This window comes from Diabrotica virgifera, chromosome 8 (assembly GCF_917563875.1).
Source record: "Diabrotica virgifera virgifera chromosome 8, PGI_DIABVI_V3a".
Lineage (NCBI taxonomy): Eukaryota > Metazoa > Arthropoda > Insecta > Coleoptera > Chrysomelidae > Diabrotica > Diabrotica virgifera.
Window position 1 is genome coordinate 218,554,753 of NC_065450.1, and position 21,500 is coordinate 218,576,252.

At 33.3% G+C, this 21,500-nt stretch overlaps 1 protein-coding gene across 2 annotated transcripts in view; it reads left to right on the forward strand.

Annotated features, from left to right (window-relative positions):
* LOC114336452 (probable 4-coumarate--CoA ligase 3) overlaps positions 1–21,500 on the forward strand; it is a 77,975-nt gene that overhangs the window by 6,445 nt on the left and 50,030 nt on the right. The window contains exons 1-2 of one of the 2 annotated variants that reach the window (XM_028286821.2): positions 3,849–4,165; positions 6,213–6,423. In XM_028286821.2, coding sequence (XP_028142622.1) covers positions 3,968–4,165; positions 6,213–6,423 — 409 coding nt within the window. In that variant the 5' untranslated portion in view covers positions 3,849–3,967. Of the gene's footprint in view, positions 1–3,848; positions 4,166–6,212; positions 6,424–21,500 lie in introns of those variants that run through there. The other variant, XM_028286828.2, reaches the window with a different exon arrangement.

Sequence of the window (21,500 nt, forward strand, 5' to 3'; positions counted from 1 at the left end):
TAAACTTTGGGGACTGTTTTCTCAAAACTAGGTCGTGGTTAGCTGGAACCCTGTCATTCTAGCCTAACGAGTTGTGTCTGAGTTTAGCGAACCGACTATATCAGGCTTTTAACGTAAATTACAGAGATGTACAGAGCTTAAGAAAAGACAAAGAAAACATCAGCTTTTTAATTAGCTACTCCTCGTATATCTTTTAGAACCTTCACATATTTGTATAAGATTATTATTTTTTCACAGATAGACTGGCGTAAACATGCAAATGAGATTTTACGAAATAGTGCGGCAGATTGGTGCAAATATTATAAGAATTGTGCATTTAATGATGAAGCATATAATTTGGACAACATATACTACACATATAAAGGTTCAAAATTAGATATGAGGTCATCTCAGATTTGACCTTTTACAAAAATGGCGGGCATTCAAAATGGCGACGATACATATGTGACTAATAGCACGATAACTTTTAAACGAAAAGTCCGACTTCAATAAAATTTGTTATATGGGTTCTTTTTTTGATGTATAAAATCGAGCTCCTGAACCGAAAGAATCGGTTTACCAGAACTTGTGTTTTTCCTGATTTTTTTATGTAAAAATGTGTTGTTTTTTTTAATTCCTTCGCCCTGTATATATTAATTTTTCAAAAATGCATTGATATTTTTTTAGGAAATATTTTGTACTTTTTAGGTATGTTAATTACCATGTAATAAATGCTTAACTTATCTTCACATGTACCTATGGGCGGCAGATTCGTACAAATATTATAATATTCATAATATGGAGTCATGGAGTGAATATTCATTCAAACAGTCATAAGTAATATGGAGTTTTTCCTGTGAAATGTGTCCATCAGAGGCGTGCGGTCCATGGAAGCGGGGGAAGCGCCGCTTCCCTATTTATTCGTCGATATAAGAAAATATATTATTAACTAATATTTAATAATAAAATTTTTCCCTAATCCAAATAATCTACATATTACCTAGCCAATAGGCATTGAAAAATATTAAAAATTAATCGCGTACGAACTCAATATGCACACAATTCAACTATTTGGTCCACTCCTCGCAGAAGCCCATCTCAAAATCGCCGCTTGTCATGCAGTTGTCCCTTTTAAAATTGGTCAGGGTTCAATGACCGCAGCCACTAGTCGCGCGAATTTTGGTATGCCATGGAAGCGCTCGTCGTATCGCCTTCCCGAAAGTGAGATGCTCCGACTGTTACTGCTGCTAAGGGGTGCTTAGGTATTACATACATTCGCTTAAAGAATATTTCTGTTTAAATTTTTTGCAGAGATATTTCCTTTTACTGCTCTTTTATTTGACATTTTACAGAAATCAAATGGTATTGCATTTTGTATAAGACAAATTGATAACTTTATTAATACGATAATTAAAAAAACGAGAGCAGTTTAAAAATATTTGGGATAAAACTGAACATATGGGGTTTGAACATGAAAGAAAAATAATGAAGATTGATCATTTCGGAGACAGAGAGACAGAGAAAACAGAGAAAACAAAGAGACCTTTTGATAATATTCTACAACAAATGAATTCTAGCTTTCAAAATTTTAACGATTTAAAATTTGTAGAATTATATATAATCTTAATATTTCTAATTATAATTCATCAAAATTTCCCACAGAGTAATTTATGTCATTACGATTAAATAATGAAAATTTTTTGATATCCCAGCTTTGCATTCTCAGTTAAGTATCATTTATGAAACAACTGACATGAATGATAAAGAAATACCCAGAAATCTGGGATTTCTTGATAACTACTGGTTTAAACAAGTCGCTGTGTGAAGTGGTCAAGTTGTGTGAATTAGTACTACTAACTATTCCAGCCACAAGTGCATCAGTTGAACGAAGTTTCGCAGTATTGATGCATTAAAAGTTTCAAATTAAGAGTTTAAAAGAAATTCAACAAGCGAAGACAGACTTTGAAAGTTAGCCCTATTATCCATTAAAAAAGACTGCATTCAACAATTATCAGAAGTTGATAGGAGAATAGACCTCGAGTTGTGTGTTGTGGAAAATGCCTCGGAGTATATTTTTTTAAATATGATTCTTCTTTAGAAAACCAAGCCCGGCGCGAGGACTCAAGGCCCGAGCTAGCAATACAGATCAATGATAGGTCACTAGTCACTAGAAATAGCGGGAATAGAGTGCCTCACGCATTCACGCGTCACGGATTTAGTGTCTGAGTCCTTGTACGCAGGACGTCTCACATAATTAAGTACTTTGCTGATAGAGAGCCCCTGCGCATCAGAGTGTTATCAGGTGGAAAGTTGCTCGACCATCGACCCTTAAGAAAATATTTTTAAATCCTCATTGAATCGCTTCCCCTTTCGAAAAAGTCACCGCACGCCACTGGTGTCCATTGTATATTGGCAATTATGACACATTTCAGGCTGACATCTCAGTGGATGCAGGAAGTAGCAGTAAGGGATGAAAGGTGAAAGTTAGTGCAGTCTTTAAAGGTTTTCACCTCCTATTTTGTTAAACCTCCATCGATTTGCATGAATATTGGTGACTAGTTAGAGCATACCTCAAGAAATAAAACGGATTTAATGCCAACTTGCACTTTTGTCCTGGTGGTGAATACCACCCCTTCCCGCGAGTGAAAACAATTATATTAAAAATAACCCCACAAATCGATAGAGGGACAAATTTTAAGTAAAATTTGTTATATCATGTTATTAAAATCAATACTTTTTGAGTTATTAAAGATCAAAGATTTGTCTATTTAAGAGCATATGCGTGAAGTTACGGATGATAAAAAGAACATATTAAATAATTGTATGTTAGTAAAATATTATTTTTATATTATTTCGATATTTAATTGAATTTTTTCTATCAATATAAACTGAATATGTCCAGAAACTGGGGGATGCATCGATTTGCATGAAAATTGGTGACTAGTTAGAGCATACCTCGATATAAAACTGATTTGGTGCCAACTTGCACTTTTACCCTGGTGGTGAATACCACCCCTTCCCACGGGTGAAAAATTTTTATTAAAAATAACCCCACAAATCGATAGAGGGACACATTTTAAGTAAAATTTGTTATATCATGGTATTAAAATAAATCAATACTTTCAAATCAATTCATACTTAAAACAAATCAATTCGTACGAAAGGCAGCCAATGAGTCATTTTCAGCTAGCCATATTAACCAAAAAGTTAAACATCCCACCAAAAAAATGTTCTGGGGCTGTTTTTCATACTCAGAAACTGGCACTCTTATTCCTATTGAAGGTATGATGAACAGTGAAAAGTACAAAGCCATGCTAGGGCAACGCTTAGCTATAGAGCATGACAAAGTACAGGCCGGAAGGACAGAAATTTTTCAACAAGATTCAGCTCCGTGCAATGTATCGAAGGTTATGATGAAATACTTCAAGGATAAATAATATTACTCTTCTTGATTGGCCTGGGAATTCACCTGACCTTAATCCTATTGAAAATTTTTGGGCAATATGTAAGGCTAAACTGCAAAAATTTGACTGTACGACAAAAACAAAACTGGTGGAAGCAGTGATTTAGGTGTGTTTAGAGATGAAGCAATCACAAACAATTGCAAAAAAAACTTGTGGATTCCATGCCTAGAAGACTCCAGGAAGTCATAAAAGTAAAAGGGGGACATATTAAATACTAATTAATGAAAAAATCTCATGTAAGTGGACCTAAATTTACCTTTGGCCTAAATAAATCATATTTACAAATTAATTCTCTTTGTTCACATTAATTCGCACAGTATATACATTAAATGCACAATTGTTTGACATATCGGCTGCACTAAAACTATCTATCAATAAGGAGGTTCGGCTTTGACTAATTTATACATCTCAGTGATAATTAACGTTGTAATTAAATTCACGTTTATCGACGAATTGTTTTTAACAAAACCACGATACGCATAACCATACAGTTGAACCGGAAGCATATCGTGCAAGTCCTAGGAATGTCGGCGGTCCGGAGAATAGTTTCCAATAAGATCCTTTCGAAATGGGACTTTACAGTGGCTTTCCGGAGATGTTTGGCTACAGGGAACCCAAAGAACATTCTAAAAAGTGGTTCTAGTGATATTAGTATTCCTACTGTTACCTTATCCGAGTTTGTCTTTGAGAAAGCCGAGAAGTTTAATAAATATACTGCATTTGTAAGTTCACTAATTCATTTTATTCACACAGTTTAGTTTTTAAGTCATTAAGAATGTCATTATCAGACTTAGACAAATATGCAAATTTAAATGTAAAGTATATGCTCATAAATATACACTTTTGTCAATAATATGCTAAAAATATCCAACGTAATATTTAACAAAATACACCATGAATTTTAAAGCATTATATTATTAAATAGGGTGTCCCAAAAGTAATGGAACGGTCGAATATTTCGCGAACTAAACATCGGATCGAAAAACTGAAAAATACGTGTTCAATCATTTTCAAAAATCTATCCAATGACACCAAACACCAACCCTCACTACACCCCCTGAAGGTGGGGTGGGGGGTAACTTTAAAATATCAAATGGAAACCCCTAGTTTTTCTTGCAAATTTGGATTCGTTACGTAAAAGTAAACAACTTTTATTCAAGACTTTTTTCTAACTGTGTATAGATGGCGCTCTAATTGGGAAAAACGATTTATCCTGATACCATAGGTAAATTATAGAAACGGTCTAATATCTCGAGAAATACACTTCCAAATGAGAAACCAAAAAACAGGTTTTTAATATTTTTCGAAAACCTATCGACAAACATCAAAAATGATCCTCCAACCCACCCCCTGGAGACGGGGTGGGGGTAAATTTAAAATCTTAAATTTTTTTCCCCCACTTTTTATTGCAGATTCGAATTCGTCATGAAAAATTAAGCAACATTTATTCGAAACATTTTTTAAAATTGTTGATAGATGGCGCTAATAAATCGTATTTTTCCAATTAAAGCGCCATCTATTAACAATTCTAAAAAATGTTACGAATAAATGTTGCTTAATTCTTCATGACGAATCCGAATCTGTAATAAAAAGTGGGAGTTGCTATTTAAGATTTTAAAGTTACCCCCCACCCCACCTCCAGGGGGTGGGTTGGAGGGTCATGTTTAGTGTTATTCGATAGGTTTTCGAAAAGTATTAAAAACCTTCTTTTTGGTTTCTCATTTGGAAGTGTATTTCTCGAGATATTAGACCGTTTCTATAATTTACCTATGGTATCAGCATAAATCGTTTTTCTCAATTATAGCGCCATCTATCCACAGTTCGAAAAAATGCCCAGAATAAAAGTTGATTACTTTTACGTAACGAATCCAAATCTGCAAGAAAAACTAGGGGTTTCCATTTGAGATTTTAAAGTTACCCTCCACCCCACCTGCAGGGGGTGTAGTGGGAGTTGGTGTTTGGTGCCATTGGATAGATTTTTGAAAATGATTGAACACGTATTTTTCAGTTTTTCGATCCGATGTTTAGTTTGCGAAAGATTCGACCGTTCCACTACTTTTGGGACATCCTGTAGAGTAGATAAAATAATATAGATACAACTTATTTTACGTTTTATAGAATGAAATAGAAATACCTTTACACCCATAATTCATAATACACTCATTTACACACATAATTTTGTTTTTTGAATTATCCGAATATCTCTTCTTGTAAGGGCTGTACCAATTTTTGTAAATAAAAACACTCATGGACTTATAAAACAGAGGTTGGATTGATAAAATTAGAATGGCCCGCATACAGCCCAGATCTCAATCGTATTGACCATTTATGGGATGAATTAAAAAAAGGCTGTTCGCCGTCATCCTAGGTCTCCAGAAAATTTGGTACAGTCATGGACCTGGTAGAGGAATATCAGACTATTCCCCAGGCAAGGCACATCTTTTTTCGATAACAAACAGATTGGGAGCAGTATTGCTGGAACAGGTGGACATATCCGCTATTGAATAGTTTTGTTTTGTTGTTAATTTTGTTTTGTTTTGTTAATTTTATAAGTGTTTTCGGTTCCTGCGTTTTTATTGTTTTTATTACTGCATCCCAACTGGAACCAGGGCCCGCGGATCTATCGGTACGCTACTAATTTTCATCTTGGATACATCTAACTTAATTAACAAATAATAATTTAATCAGCAAATTAACTGCAAAATAACAAATAGTGTTTTTATATTTTTAACATCTTTGAAGTACTTAACAATTTCATTTTGTTTTCAGATATCTGGAACGACTGGAAGAAGCTACACATTCGAACAAATCAGGATAAAAAGTAGGAATTTTTCCAAAGTATTGCGCGAGAAATTCAAGTTAAAAGACGGAGATGTCATAGCAATGTTTTTACCTAACGTACCTGAGTACGTCATCTGTTTCTTAGGATCATTGGAAGCTAGGCTCATAGTGACTACTATGAATCCCATGTACACAGCAGGTAAGTGTATAACACCAGAATTAGCCTTTATTGTATAACAAATTATAGAAACTATTGATGCATCTCAGCGTGTTTGTTGTTGTTATAATGAACACCTAAACACTTTTACACTGTACGTACGTACATTGGTAAACGGTATAGCTAAGTTCTCCGTCAGTTAACCGTCAGTTCTAGTGTGAACTGGATTTTTAAATTTGTTAAAATTAGATGTCCATGAAATTTTTGTAGTTCATTTATCCATATGGGGCCAAATGCCTAACTGGGTACCATAATTTTACTTTTAAATGAGCATATTTAAGAGATTTCTTCTCGAAGTGTACCATGGAGAGATTCGGTGTGATAGGAGAGTGAAGACCTCATACGTAGCCGTATGTTGGTTGTGCCACAGAATAAATAACCACACAGAAGCGAATCTGACTGTCGTTTCCATTGATTTTGTTGGGACCGAAATATTTGACCTTGTGCACCAGTTACAGAATAGAACTTGATTGATGTTCTAAGGAATAGACCATTCCAAATTAGGTAATATTTTTGACAAGTGTTATTAATTAAATATGAAATATACCATTTAACTATAAAATATAAATAAAATATAAAATAAAACATATATAAATATAAAATTTAACTATAAACAACTGTCACGTCAGTCGCAAAAGTGAGGTTGCACCAGTTACGTTGACACACGAGCATTAAAATTATGTTACCGTTTTCGGCAGGAGTTTCGCTTCTGTGTGGTTATTTATTCTTTGGTTGTGCCAACAACCAATTGACAGGCTGAACAGCTACACATACCTTGATATCAATGATACCAACATAAACAGCCAATGGGACCACTCTACTGAAATAAAACTACAATAAAACAAGAGGACCACCCTGTATAGACATAAGGAACTACATTTTGAATAAATGACAAATTAAAGCTAACAATGTGTTGAAAGACCATGCAAAGTCTACATCCCAGATACGTATTTTTTATAACGGAATCATATTATTCGTACTACGTAAGTAATGAGGGAGTACCTAGTATACAATGGAACAATAGGTTAATAAGTTTCACATAAGTTACATAATACACTCGACCGACAATATCAACAGTCTACAGTTTAATCATCGAATATCCTTCAAATTCTGTTAAAAAATTTTTCAAACATTATTTATAACAGGCTACCACTACTAATTTTCGTATTTTTTATTTAAACGTAAAAACTTTGTAGCGAAACATCTTCTTCTTCTACGTCACTACAGCCCAAATTGAGCCTTGGCCTCCTTTATTTTTTGCCTCCACCCTTGTTTGTTTGAGGCTGTTCTTCCCCATTCATGGACTCCTAAAAGGGCATGTGCGTCGCTGTTTACTGTGTCTTCCCAGCGCTTTCTTGGTTTTCCAACCAGTCTCTTTCACTGCATTCTAGCATTCAGTGCTCTTTTTGGTAGTCTATCCTCTCCCATTCTTATCACATGTCCGGTCCATTGCAATCGTTATATTCTAATGAAGTCTGACAGGGGTGTTTCCTTATATAAAGTTGATAAAGCTCCTTGTTGTATCGACTTCTGAAGATTCCGTTTTCTCTCACAGGTCCTAATATCCTCAGTACTTTCCTTTCGAATGTGTCGAGTTTGTTTTTGGATATTTCTTAAAGGACCCATGCTTCACTGCCATGACATGCTATTGATCGAATTAATGTTTTATAGGTTCTCATCTTTGTATTTCGGTGGACACCTTTAGACCAAAATATATGGGAGAGGGCAAAATAAACTCTGTTTGCCTGTGTTATTCTCTTCCGTATTTCTCCATCTTCTGATCCATCGTCATATATTTCTACTCCCAGGAATGTAAACTTTCCAACCGTTTCAATGGCATCCTCTTGTACCTACAGTTGGCTCCAGGAATCTTTACCCGTACGTCATAATTTAAAGCATACGAAATAAGTCGATGATAAGTCGGAAATTGAAATTTACTAAACGCAACGGCAAGTGACAGTGGGTAGCTACTGATCCAATCACGGGTTAAAATTTGAGTTATCAAGTAATGTGTTTTATCTCGCCGGGTAGTATCATTATTTTTGTTTTTTCTGTGTTAATTTCCAGGCCTAGCCTTTTTGTTTGAGTTTTTAAATCTGAGTATGTTTCCTGTACTCCTGTTGATGTTCTACTCATAATATTAATATCATCCGCATAAGCGGCCAGTTAAACCGTTCGGTTGGTCAATGGCTTTCCTCGTCCAGTTTGCATTTGCCTACCGCATACTCCAGTGCCAGGTTAAACAATGTTGGAGCAATATTGCGAAACTTGTCATACTGGTCAAACTGGTTATAATTACTTATTGTTGTAAAATCCTAATACTTGAATGTTTAAAATGGTGTCCAGTTTTTAAAAGATGGTCAACTACTGCACACATATTCCTCTTTTTTGTACAGTCAGTTTTGTGCTGTGTAATTCTTTGTTCAGTTTTTAAAAGATGGTCAGCTACTGCACACATATTCCTCTTTTTTGTACAGTCATTTTTGTGCTGTGTAATTCTTTGTTTGAGCCATTGTGAAGTTTGACCGACATAACTCAGACAATCCAAAAATTCATTTCCAATCTCTAAAGTAAATTGGATAGGTTAATTAAAAGTATTAAACATGCTTAAGGCCCTTTGAATATGTGAAGAAGGAACAGAATAAATAAGATCGTCTACAATTTTTTTAATGAAGGGTAAAGAGAAAGGTAATTGTGGAATTACGATATCCAGTAAATGATCCAAAATGATGGTTGCCAACCCAAATCTCGGTATTTTGACCTTTAGTTCAAACATAGATATACGGAAAAACTATAAAAACTACAGTACATTATAACAAAATTATGATAATTCAAACAATGATGATAATTTTGACTTAAATGAATAATTTATGCTACAAATCGGCAAACACTTAATATTGCATAATTGTTTTATAATGTGCAATTTAAATTTATGTTGATAATTATTGCAACACTAAAATGATGCATCATTATCTCCTATTTATGGTCAATAAAATTAATACATTTAAATCCAGAAAAACGGTTAGGGTAATTTTTTGTTGACAAGAAAAATCATTAAATTTTTTAGTTTTTTACGTGATTAGAATTCATTTATGTGATTTAGTCTAAAAAAAATTTAAAAAAATTATCTTGATGTAGAGTCTATATTGTATTTTATTTTAAAAATTGTCTGCTCCTTGATTCGAGCAAGGACAAGATAATTGCCAATATCTATATAGAAGACTTCGAGACTCGAGCACTTTCAACATCAATTTTCGAACCCACATGTTGGCTACGACATGTTGATATGTTGAAGATACATTGTATCTTTTTATCTGGATAGTATACATCCTAGAATCTAGTTCACGATGGAGATGGAAACTGATTCATCCCTACCGTTTCTCGACGTTCTCATCGAAATCTGAATACCAAAAGCTACTTGCATGCCAACTCTCATCACCCACCTCACAAATTAATTAAGTCATTAATACCCTTGTCTCCAGATCAATATGCATTTGCGATTATGTAAGTAAATCCACTGAGCTCAGTTGTTGAAAACAAGCCTTCATCCAAAATGATTACCGCGAAAATCATATCAATTGGCGCATCCTCAAGCTTTAATCTCCCGCTCAATCTCAACCCAAAGACTCAGATCCTCATCATACAATAGCTTTTCTTCCTTACATCAAAGGTGTGACTGATAAAATCGACAAAATTCTAAAATCAAGAGAAATAAAGACAATATTTACCCCCAAACAAAAACTTTCATGGAGTGCGATCAATCAGAGACAACATTCCTAACGAACAACACGGAATTTATGAAATTCCTTCTGCAGAATAACCTCGAACTTACATAAGCCAAACCAGTAATTATAGACTCCAAAAGAGGATTTATGAACGTTCGAATTTCAGCTCTAGGTCGACATTAGGTCACAAAATTAATTTCTAAAACTCCAGAACCATAGGCCCCTCTGCTTCTATAAACCAAGAATTAACCGAGAATCAGAATAGAGATTGAGAGAATAGAGATTGAAAAACGGCTTAACTGTCTTAATAAAAGGGATCGATTACCTTCGACGTATAGAGCTCTCCTAAGTAAAACATCGGCCGCTCCATCTATTAATCAAAATCCCGGAATCGCGCCAACCCCTACCCAGGCGCCAAGTCAGTGAACCCCGCCATTGACGATATAAATGACGATTTCGATCCTCTCTGATGAAGATATCAGAGAAGATGTCGAAATCTCGGGACAGTGTCAATCGACGAAAGTCAACCCGGAAGCCTGATAAGTATAATATTTATTTTTCTAATAATATTAATTTTAGTTTTAGAGAAACTGCTATTGACATACCTAGGAAAAGGTCAGCAAAGAAGTTTGAGCATAAAGAGACTTGGTGGTGGTCAAATGAAGTACAAATAAAAATAAAAGAGAGGAGAAACTTATATAAAAACTGGCAAGAAAATAGATCGGACACAGATCTTCAAAACTATATGGTCGCCAAAAAGGAAGCGAAAGTAGCAGCAGCAAAGCAGAAGCATATGCAAACCTATACGATCAACTTGATACCAGGCGCGGATCCAAGGTGGGGTCAATGAAGTCAATTGCCCCCTCCTTGAGACTTCGCCTGGTGTCGCTTTTTTTTAAGAAAGAGATAATTACGATTTAAAACTGTATGGTGTCGAGTCTTGGACTGTGAATAAAATCGATCTAAATCGCCTTGAGGCTCTCGAGATGTGGTGCTATAGAAGAATTTTAAGAGTATCTTGGGTGAAGAAGATTCGAAACTCCGCAATACTAGAACGTCTCAGCAAGACTACGAAGATTATAGAAGGCATCAAGAAGAGAAAAGTGGAGTATTTTGGACATGTAATGAGAAGTTTCAAATATAGGTTGCTACAAAATATTATGCAAGTGAACATAGAAGGCAAACGCAGTCCAGGACGAAGAAGCACTTCGTGGTTGTGGTGGATTTAGCGTGGCAGTGAATAAAATTAAGGTAGCTATGATAGTAACCAACGTTATGAAAGGACATGGTAGGTAGATGAAGAAAAAGATAGTACCAGCCCATAAAAGAATCCTGCGTATGTGAGTTACGAGAAATTTTTTTATTCCATTGCCCCCTCCTTGCAAGGTTGCTGAACCCGCCGTTGCTTGATACCAGGGAAGGCGAAACAAAGATATATAAAATAGCCAAACAGAGAGCAAAAGATTTTATTCAGATTAGATTTATCCGAGATAAAAACAATAAAATACTAATTCAAGAAAAGGACGTCAAAAAGATATGGAGAAAGTATTTTGACAGTCTATTAAATGAAGAGTTTGACAGTCATCCTGTGGAGTCAACGGAGACAGTAACAGCAATGGTCACCAAAATAACAAATGAGGAAGTGGCTCAAGCGCTTAAAAAAATAAAGAAAGGAAAAGCATTCGGACCAGATGATATTCCTGGGAAAGTATGGAGAGCATTGGGAGAGACAGGAACAAGTTAGCTAGCAGGTCTATTTAATATAATTACGGAAGTTGGACAACTGCCAGACGAATGGAGAAGCAGTATGTTAATACCTGTTTACAAAAACAAGAGAGATATACAACAATGTACAAACTACAGGGCTATAAAACTACTTAGTAACACCATGAAAATATGGGAGAGAGTAATTGAGAGACGGATATATGAAGAAACCCAAATATCCGATAATCCATTTGACGTTATGCCGGGCAGATCAACAACAGATGTAATTTTCATTATAAGGCAATTGATGGAAAAATACAGGAATAAAGAAACAAACGCTCATATAGTATTCATTGATCTTGAGAAAACATATGATAGAGTTCCTCGAGAAATTCTGTGGTGGGCACTCAATAAGAATGGAGTCCCTGGTGAATATGTAAAGATTGTGAGATATTATTCAATAATCACTGTTAATCAATATTACGAACTAAATTTTTTTGAGTGGAGAAATGGTATGGAAATCGGTATTACAGAATTAGGGTTGTATACATGAAATGGAAAGTGCGGTATTGTGCGACAGAAAAATTCCAATGAAGCTGAAGGGAAAATTCTATAAAACAGCCATAAGACCTATGATGTACAGAAGGGAACATTGATGCCAAAATGAGAGAGCATAGGTTAAGATGGTTTGGCCATGTTCAACGTCGAGACGTTAATCACCCAATACGAAGAATTGCTGAAGTGCAGATTCCTGAAAGGAGTAGGAGAGGAAGGCCAAAGAAGAATTGGGGGGAGACGATTAGGAAGGATATGTTGGTAAAGAGGATTAATAGTGATATGACCCAAGATAGAATTGTGTGAAGAAATGCAATTAGGCAAGCCGACCCCGCATAGTGATAAGGCAAAAATAATGATGATTAATTTTAGTTTTAGGTGTAATTGCTAAAACCTTTCCGAACATAATATAAATATAATCCAAAACAACAATAACTGATATTTTATCAATTTCTATGTCAATGTACTAAGGTCAAGTGATGGCCACAGAATATCAATATACTATACCAATTGTCATGGTTTAAAGTACATTTAGTTCATAAAAATACTTTATTATTGCTTAGATAAGTTTGGTGCATCATTATAAAGATAAGATAAAAGTACTACTTACCTACTAAATTTTAATATAGTTTCAAAAGTTATGCATCACCTAAAATGTATGCTCATTTTCATAGTTGATTTTTTCATGAACAGATTAACGGATTCCCCAATTTTTTTTTATTATTTTATATTTTTTCTTTAGTATTCCCATAGTTGTGCAAATGTTTATTTAAACTTCTTTTATGTACTTATATCGGGTGGATGTTTTTCTTATCTTAAGTTTGAGACACAATGTTAGTCCAGGGCGGATCTGTTTTGAGATGGACGTTGAGAGGTGACTCAAATTTTTTTGCAGAAATTGCTTGAAAATAAATCAAATAATAATATTTGAGTTATCCTCCCTCTCATAAAGGTCCGGAACATTGTTTAAATAATCAAAATGTCAAGAATTGAAGGAAAAATTCGATTTTTTTCTTGGTTTTTTGATTATAACTTTAACAGTATTCATTTCCGAGAAAAGTTGTACTGACATAAAAGTTGCGTAATTCAATTTACTATAATATAAAATTGGTTAATAATTTAAAAAGCAGTCACCCTAGTTGCAAAATAGCAATAATTGCGAAAAAACCATACAAAAACAAGTATTCGCATTTTACTAATCAAGTATATTCAAATGCAGGGGCGGCTTTACCTATTGTGCAGGGTGTGCGGTGCACACGGGCGCCGGGATGTTGGGGGCGCCGAGCGCCAAAGAGAGGATCATTTACTTTGTTTTTCAACAAAAATATGCTTTAAAACGATTAATGAAAAAGTACATTGAATTCTACTACACCTTTGGATATTTTAAATTACTTGAATATAAATAAATTACTTTCATTGTTTCCAAATTTGTTCACTGCTCTTAGAATTTACCTCACATTGCCATTGACAGTAGTGCACAGTGAAAAATCATTTTCTAAATTACATAAAAAGAATTAAAAATTATCTAACGTCACATTGTCTCAAAGTCGATTGAAATTACTGGTAAGTATTGAACATGAAATTAAAATTGAAGTAAGTGATATTATTCAAGATTTTGCTAATGCCAATGCACGAAAAGTGATAATTTGTTAATAAATTATTATTTTTTTAAATAATCACAACGTTCTTCTTTTTTATTCATCTAACCAATTCCTTCCTAAAAGTACTATTTACTCGTATACTCAAACCTGTCAAATTTCCTCAACCAATTTTTAACCTTACCTTGTAGATAAAAAAGTTCATTTTTAATTAAATTTTTTTTAACAGATTTGGGTAGGTTATTCTGATGCCGGGAATAACTATTGGCTCCCGGCATCATTTAATATTGCTATATTTGCATCTGGATTTTTGTTTACATTATATAGACAAGGCGAAAACGGCGGGTTCGTTGGAAAAAATATTTCCATGAGATTTTTTGCATAATAACATTCGTGAGACATCCCAGAATAAGGTTCAAGAAGCCCACGTGAAAAGTGGTCCAAATTTTTTTTAACAATTTTTTTTAATCAAATTGCAAAAATCAATATTTTTGGTCCAGTCAACTTTTTTAGGTTTTTTGGACCATTCTGGACAAAAAGGTCTCTTGTAATTTTTCTCTAAAGTTGATCGTTTTCGAGTTATAAGCAATTTAAAATTTGAAAAACGCGAATACAGTACAACCTGCCATATCCGGACCTGTCATATCCGGACCTCCCCATATCCGGACGGTTCTGCGCCGTCCAGATCTACCGAAATCTACCGAGAAAGGCAGTCCTGCTGTTGGACAACGCATTAAAAGAAGAACTAAAAGATGGCGAAATAATGTATTATACGCTGTGAGCTCGTACGTAGAGGGGATATTTACAAATTCACGAGCGCCAGTAGTGGCAAGTCTGTAAACGTTTACCGGAAATTTGACATAAATGTCAAAGTGATTAATTTAAAATTAAAAGTAAAAACATTAATTATAAAAAATATTAGTTGGTCAAAGCTGTGGTATATAATTTTACCTTAAATATACTTACGTTTTAAATACTGAATTTAAGTTTTTTTAATGTTCCGTAATATGTAATTATAAATTAATCTTAGCGCCATCTACACGATAATTGTGAAAGTATCCGAAGTGAGAAATTCATATTTTATCAATAGAACGTCAAAATGATTAGCAAAATCTTAAAAAAATCGATTACAATTTAATTAATTTTTTGCGTTGTAAATATTAAGCGATAACAATTAAATAATAATTTTAAAAATTACCGGTGAAAGTTGAATTAGTAATCCGCCAGGAGCGCCACCAGCGAAGCTCAGGGCGTATAGAATCTATAAAACGTGTCTATCGACGAAAGTTATTGACGGCGTTGATTACTGGAATGTATTAGGGAGAAAACTTTTCAGATACTGTAAAAGAAGTAGTGGTCTTGATATCCGGATTTTTTCATATCCGGATCGGTCTGTCGCCACATTGATCCGGATATGGCAGGTTTGACTGTATTGCCATTTTTAAGACGTAATAATTCAGTTAAAAATTATTATTATGAAAGTTAGAAAGTGAATAAATCAAAGTTTAAAGCTACCCCTACGTGATCCTAGAGAAATTTGTGTCATTAATTGATTACTAAGCTGTTATTTTTAATTATTAATAATGAGCGGTAACATCGTATTGACGCGGCTGTAAATGTGAGTGCGAGTAAGATGGCACCATTGACTGCCGGAATGGCATCTCTCTCGCACTCACCTTTGACGGCCACCTAATACGTGCATGCCGCTCATTATTATTACTTAAAAATAACAGCTTAGTAATAAAATAATGACAAAAATTTCTTCAGGATATTGTAGGGGGGACTTTAAACTGTGATTTAGTCACTTTCTAACTTTCATATTAATAACTTTTAACCGAGTTATTAAGGTTTGAAAATCGCCATTTTTCGTTGTTTTCAATTTTAAATTGCGTATAACTCGAAAACGATCAACTCTAGATAAAAATTATAAGAGACCTTTTTTGTCCAGAATGGTACAAAAAACCTTAAAAAAATTTGTTCGCGCCAAAAATATTGATTTTTGAAATTAGATTAAAAAAAATTGTTAAAAAAGATTTGGACCACTTTTCACGTGGGCGACTTCTTGAACCTTATTCTGGGATGTCTCACGAATGTGATTATGCAAAAAATCTCATGGGAATATTTTTTCCAACGAACCCGCCGCTTTCGCCTTGTCTAATAAGCGTACCTAATACCCCATGTACTAGTACTAGGTAGGTACTTATTCGACTATTCTTGTTTGACTGCGCGTCCACCAAAGGGCGCCAGGGCATCGACTGCACACGGGCGCTACATGGGCTAGAGCCGCCTCTGTTCAAATGGGAAATAAGCCACAATTTTACCTAAAAATGATTTTATTAACGTTTCGACGCCCAAGTCCGGTGCCCAATAGCAATAATTGCGAAAAAACCATACAAAAACAAGTATTCGCATTTTACTAATCAAGTATATTCAAATGGGAAATAAGCCACAATTTTACCTAAAAATGATTTTATTAACGTTTCGACGCCCAAGTCGGGTGTCGTTGTCAAAATACAAAATAATTTATATTTTATAATAATTTAATACAAATAATTTCAATAATTTCGCATTTTACGTTTTTCAACCATTTATGCTACACTTAGCACCTTCATATTTCACCCAGGAAAACTTTATGATACATTAAAACAATACTATAAATTTCATTAAGATCGGTTCAATAGATTTTGCAAAATAAATTTTGCAATACAGCTTTCGCAAAAGAAATTCATTTATCAAAATGTTACAGGACTGAAAATAAAGCAGATAGCAAGTTGAATTTTTTTTGCTTATAGAAGTGTACTGTACCTTTCATTTGCAATTATCAAAATTAAAATCGATTAATTACCACGGCGTCAGAAAATTTCTGAAATAAACAATAATTTTTGGTGCTACGCGCAGGACAGCGGTGTTCGATTCACGCAGGTTGATTTTCACCAAAATTTGTTCCAATCTTTATCTAATATATTATTTTCTTACTCTATATTTTGTTGTATTTTAATTTTTAATTCCACAAAAATCAAACTAATTTTATTATTGTTTGTGAAATATTGTTTAAAAAATTGCATATGTTTAAAAATAATAAACTTTTATTATTTAAATTAAAATATATGAACAAAGAAAGTTTTTGCTAATAAAAGTGTTATTTCAAAGGATAGAGTATGTGTTTTTATTTTGCAATAAACAAATTTATTTATTTATATCGAAATGTCATAAAAATTAAAATTTATCAATCATTATCAAAGGTCATTGGAATGCCCAATCAGAGCAACCTATCCGCTGTCCTGCGCGTAGCACCAATAATTAATGTTTATTAAAAAAAAATCCTGACGCCGTGGTGTTAAGCGATTTTAATTTTGCGAAATTGCAAATGACAGGTACAGTACACTTCTATATGCAAAAAAATTTTCAACTTGCTATCTGCTTTATTTTCAGTCCTGTAACATTTTGAAAAAATGAATTTTTTTTACGAAAGCTGGATTGCAAAATTGATTTTGCAAAATCTATCGAACCGATCTTAATGAAATTTACAATATTGTTTTACTGTATCATAAAATTTTTCAGGGTGAAATATGAAGGTGCTAAGTGTAGCATAAATGGTTGAAAAACGTAAAATGCGAATACTTGTTTTTGTATGTTTTTTTCACAATTTTTGCTATTTTTCAACAAGGGTGACTATTTCTTAAATTTTTAACCAATTCTATATTATAGGAAATTTAATTACGCAACTTTTATCTCAGTAAACTTTTCTCGGAAATGTATACTTTTAAAGTTATAATCAAAAAACCAAGAAAAAAATCGAATTTTTCCTTAATTTTTTGACATTTTGATTATTTAAACAATGTTCCGGACCTTTTTGAGAGGGAGGATAACTCAAATATTATTATTTGATCTATTTTCAAGCAATTTCTCCAAAAAAATTTGAGTCACCTCTCAACGTCCAAATGTACTAATATTTTTACAGATGCGCCCTGGTCTATGTTGGGAGAACAAGGTAAAAGTGGGACTCTGCATTGAATTTGTATTGTAGTCTTATAGCCCAGTAAATGAACGGGAAATTCGGCGATACCGTGTAATTTTCAGGGGCAACTCCGAATTGCATGAAAATTTGGATATAGGTTCTACTTACCCTCCACTTCAAAGTTGAAATTGTGCCGTTGGTTGCTTTTACTTGGGGGTGACAGTCACCCCTTCTCGGGGGTGAAAAACATGCGTTCAAGATAAGACCGGAAATGCATAAATTGACTGATTTTAAGCAACTTTTTTGAAGTTATACTTCTTTACTGGCGATAGAGGGTAAATTTTTATATGGGAAAACCTAGCGACCGGGCGCATGCGCATTATAACTTTGTTCTGATTGGATGTTCAAATGACATGTCAAAAATTATTCAATATGGTGGCTGTGGCACAGCTGTAGTTAGATTATTTATGGTTGTTGCGTTTTAAAATTTGTGTGAAAAGAAACAACAAACAAAAGTTAGTTAATAGTTATACTGCCTTTTTAAATAGTTTTCATATACCTATATTTTTGGACTTTTGGACTATTTTGGACAAGGAAAACTCATTCTAATTTGGTAAGTACCTAGTTTTTATTATAATCATATTGTAATTATACATTTGGATTAGGTTGAAATACATACATTTATTTTCTCAAGAATGCGGATTTTAGAGAGAAATCCCAAATTAGGTTCGATTTTTATTTTTAAATTATGATTTTTTGGCGTAGATTTATTTATCTAGTAGGTATGTAATGCTTTGATTTACATACTTAATTTGATTACCAACAAAAGTTCTACCAATCTTCATCTAATATATTGTTTTCTTACTGTTTTGTTATATTTTTATATTTTCTTCCACAAAATTTAAACTACATAATTTTCAAACCAATTGTCAAACAGTAAAACGTTCAGTTACCGTATTTTTCCACATGATAAATAATGTGCGATTGGACGAGTGAGTCTACGCTTCGATTACGAGTTAAAGCGGCACGAAATTCAAGGGTTCAATTCCCGATGCAAGTTTTATTTTTTTATTTTTTTATGCATATTATGATTGTAAGTATATTTGTTATATAATTTTTTTTTCAGCAAATGCGTATTTAAAATTTTTGCCAACAATTATTATCGTCCAGAAATCATTTTTTCTTTGTGGCATTTTTCAATGTGTTTGTGTGCGTTTTATTCTTTTATTTTTTTAAATTTTTGGTATAGTCTTAAAAATCACATAATATGTAGTAGAAGTATAACTTCTTACGTGCGTACAAAGTACACACAATCTTTTTTTCTATAGAGTTTTTTACGTAAGTCAATACTTTTCGAGTTATTTGCCATTGAAAATGTTGATTTTTCGACAAAAAAAATTCCTTTTCAGACGGTTTTTCGTAAATGTAAAAAAAGTAAATATTTTATCGGAAAGAATATCCTTGGCAAAAGTGTAGCTTATAAAAAACCCAAAAAAATGGTGTATCACTAAAGTCTATCAATCAAATAAAAACAAAGTTGTAGCTCATGAAAAATACGTTCTTATTCGTCTAATTCCAAATCGAATATTTCAAGGTGAAATCACCGAAAAATTAAGCACTTTTCGGGAAAATCCCATTTAAACTTTTTTAAAGTGTTTATAAAAAGCTTTCTTTTAATTGTTAACAAAAGTTTTAACATTAAAAATAAGCGAGTTACGCTCAAAATAAAGTTGGCCCTCTTTTTTTTTTGTAAAAAATCATGAAAATCTCGCCGTATTTAGCTCCCTAAATGAAATTAATCGCTACCGCTTTACAAACAATTTACTTACCTATCTATTTTTTTATATGATCTGTCAGTCTCACTAGTTTAAAGTGTTTATTTTTGAAAGGGTTATAATTGAAAAAGCTTGAATGGGTCACTAATCATGAGTGTATGCAAATTTTGAACAGCCATATATTAACCAATTTTTGTCTTACGGGGAAACAAAATAAACTAGCATATTTATAATAGCAAAACCTACATGCTTTTACTCTTTAAGATTTTTCTTATCACTAATACTTTTTAAGTTATTTTGAAAAAACGAAATTTTTCAAAAATTTTTAGAAACTTTTTTTTTTACTATAAAACCAAATGTTCAGTTAAAATAGATGGTAACGCCAAACGATTAATTTCATTTAGGGTGCTAAATAGAGGGAGGTTTTCACGATTTTTTTTTTACCAAAAAAAAGGGGCCAACTTTTTTTTCAGTGTAACTCGTTTATTTTTGATGCTGTAAACTTTTGTAAAAAACAAGTAATAAGCTTTTTTTGATACTTTAAAAATGTTAATAAGGTTTTCCCGAAAAACGATTCTTTCTTCGGTGATTTCGTGTTGAATTATTCGATTTGGAATTAGACGAATAAGAACGTATTTTTCATGAGCTACAACTTTGCTTCTACTCAATTTGTAGACTTTACTGGTACATAATTTTTTTCGTTTTTTTATAGGCTACAATTTGGCTAAAAATTTTTTTTTCGATAAATATTTACTTTTTCAGTTATTTGGGAAAAACGGTCTGAAAACGTAGTTTTTTTGTTGAAAAATCAACATTTTAAATCGCGAGTAACTCGAAAAGTATTACGTAGAAAACTTTATAGAACAAAAGGTGCTTAAAATAAGTCAATTTATCCATTTCCGGCCTCATTTTAAACACGCGTTTTTCACCCCCCGAGAAAGGATAAATGTCACCTCCCAAGTTAAAGCAACCAACGACACAAATTCAACTTTGAAGTGGAGGGTAAGTAGAACCTAAATCCAAATTTTCATGCAATTCGGAGTTGCCACTGGAAATTACACTCCAAAACGGTCATTTATTGGGCTATTATATTTTGTGAACTTTTTGTCTTTGGAATGTCCCTGATATCTTTAGAAACAAAGAAAATACACGGTTTTATTCTTTAACATGTGTTTTAACTGAAACAAATGTTTGACACACTCTGTAGGGAGGAAACCGTACAAAGGTGGGGGTATACATCAAAATTGTGATATAGTCTGATATTTTGTGAACATTTTAAATTTTGAGTATCTTTAATAATAAAGAAACTGGACGGGTTTTACTCTTTAATATGTGTTTTAACTGATGACATGAGATACGTGAGGAGGTTATGTCTTATCATACACTAAGATGAAATTATTTTCTATATATAGTGCGAAAGGAACAAAGTGTTCAAAGAAAGAAAATATGTGTAATGTATCTCTCGCTATTTAAAGAGCCTCCAGGTATACATCAAATCCTACTTACTCTCAAGAAAATTCCACCCCAAAACAGCACAGAGCCTCCATTAAACAATCTCGACTCTCTTATATTGCGCTGTGCATACCGCTCACTTGGTCGACAAATAACTCTTAAGGTGTCGACCAGAATTGTTAACGTTATGTGCCTTTCTATTTTTAAAGTTTTGGTAACTGTTTTTTTTTATTCTTCATTTAATTTTGTTTCAGTTAAAACACGTATAATGTTAAAGAATAAAAGAGTTTAT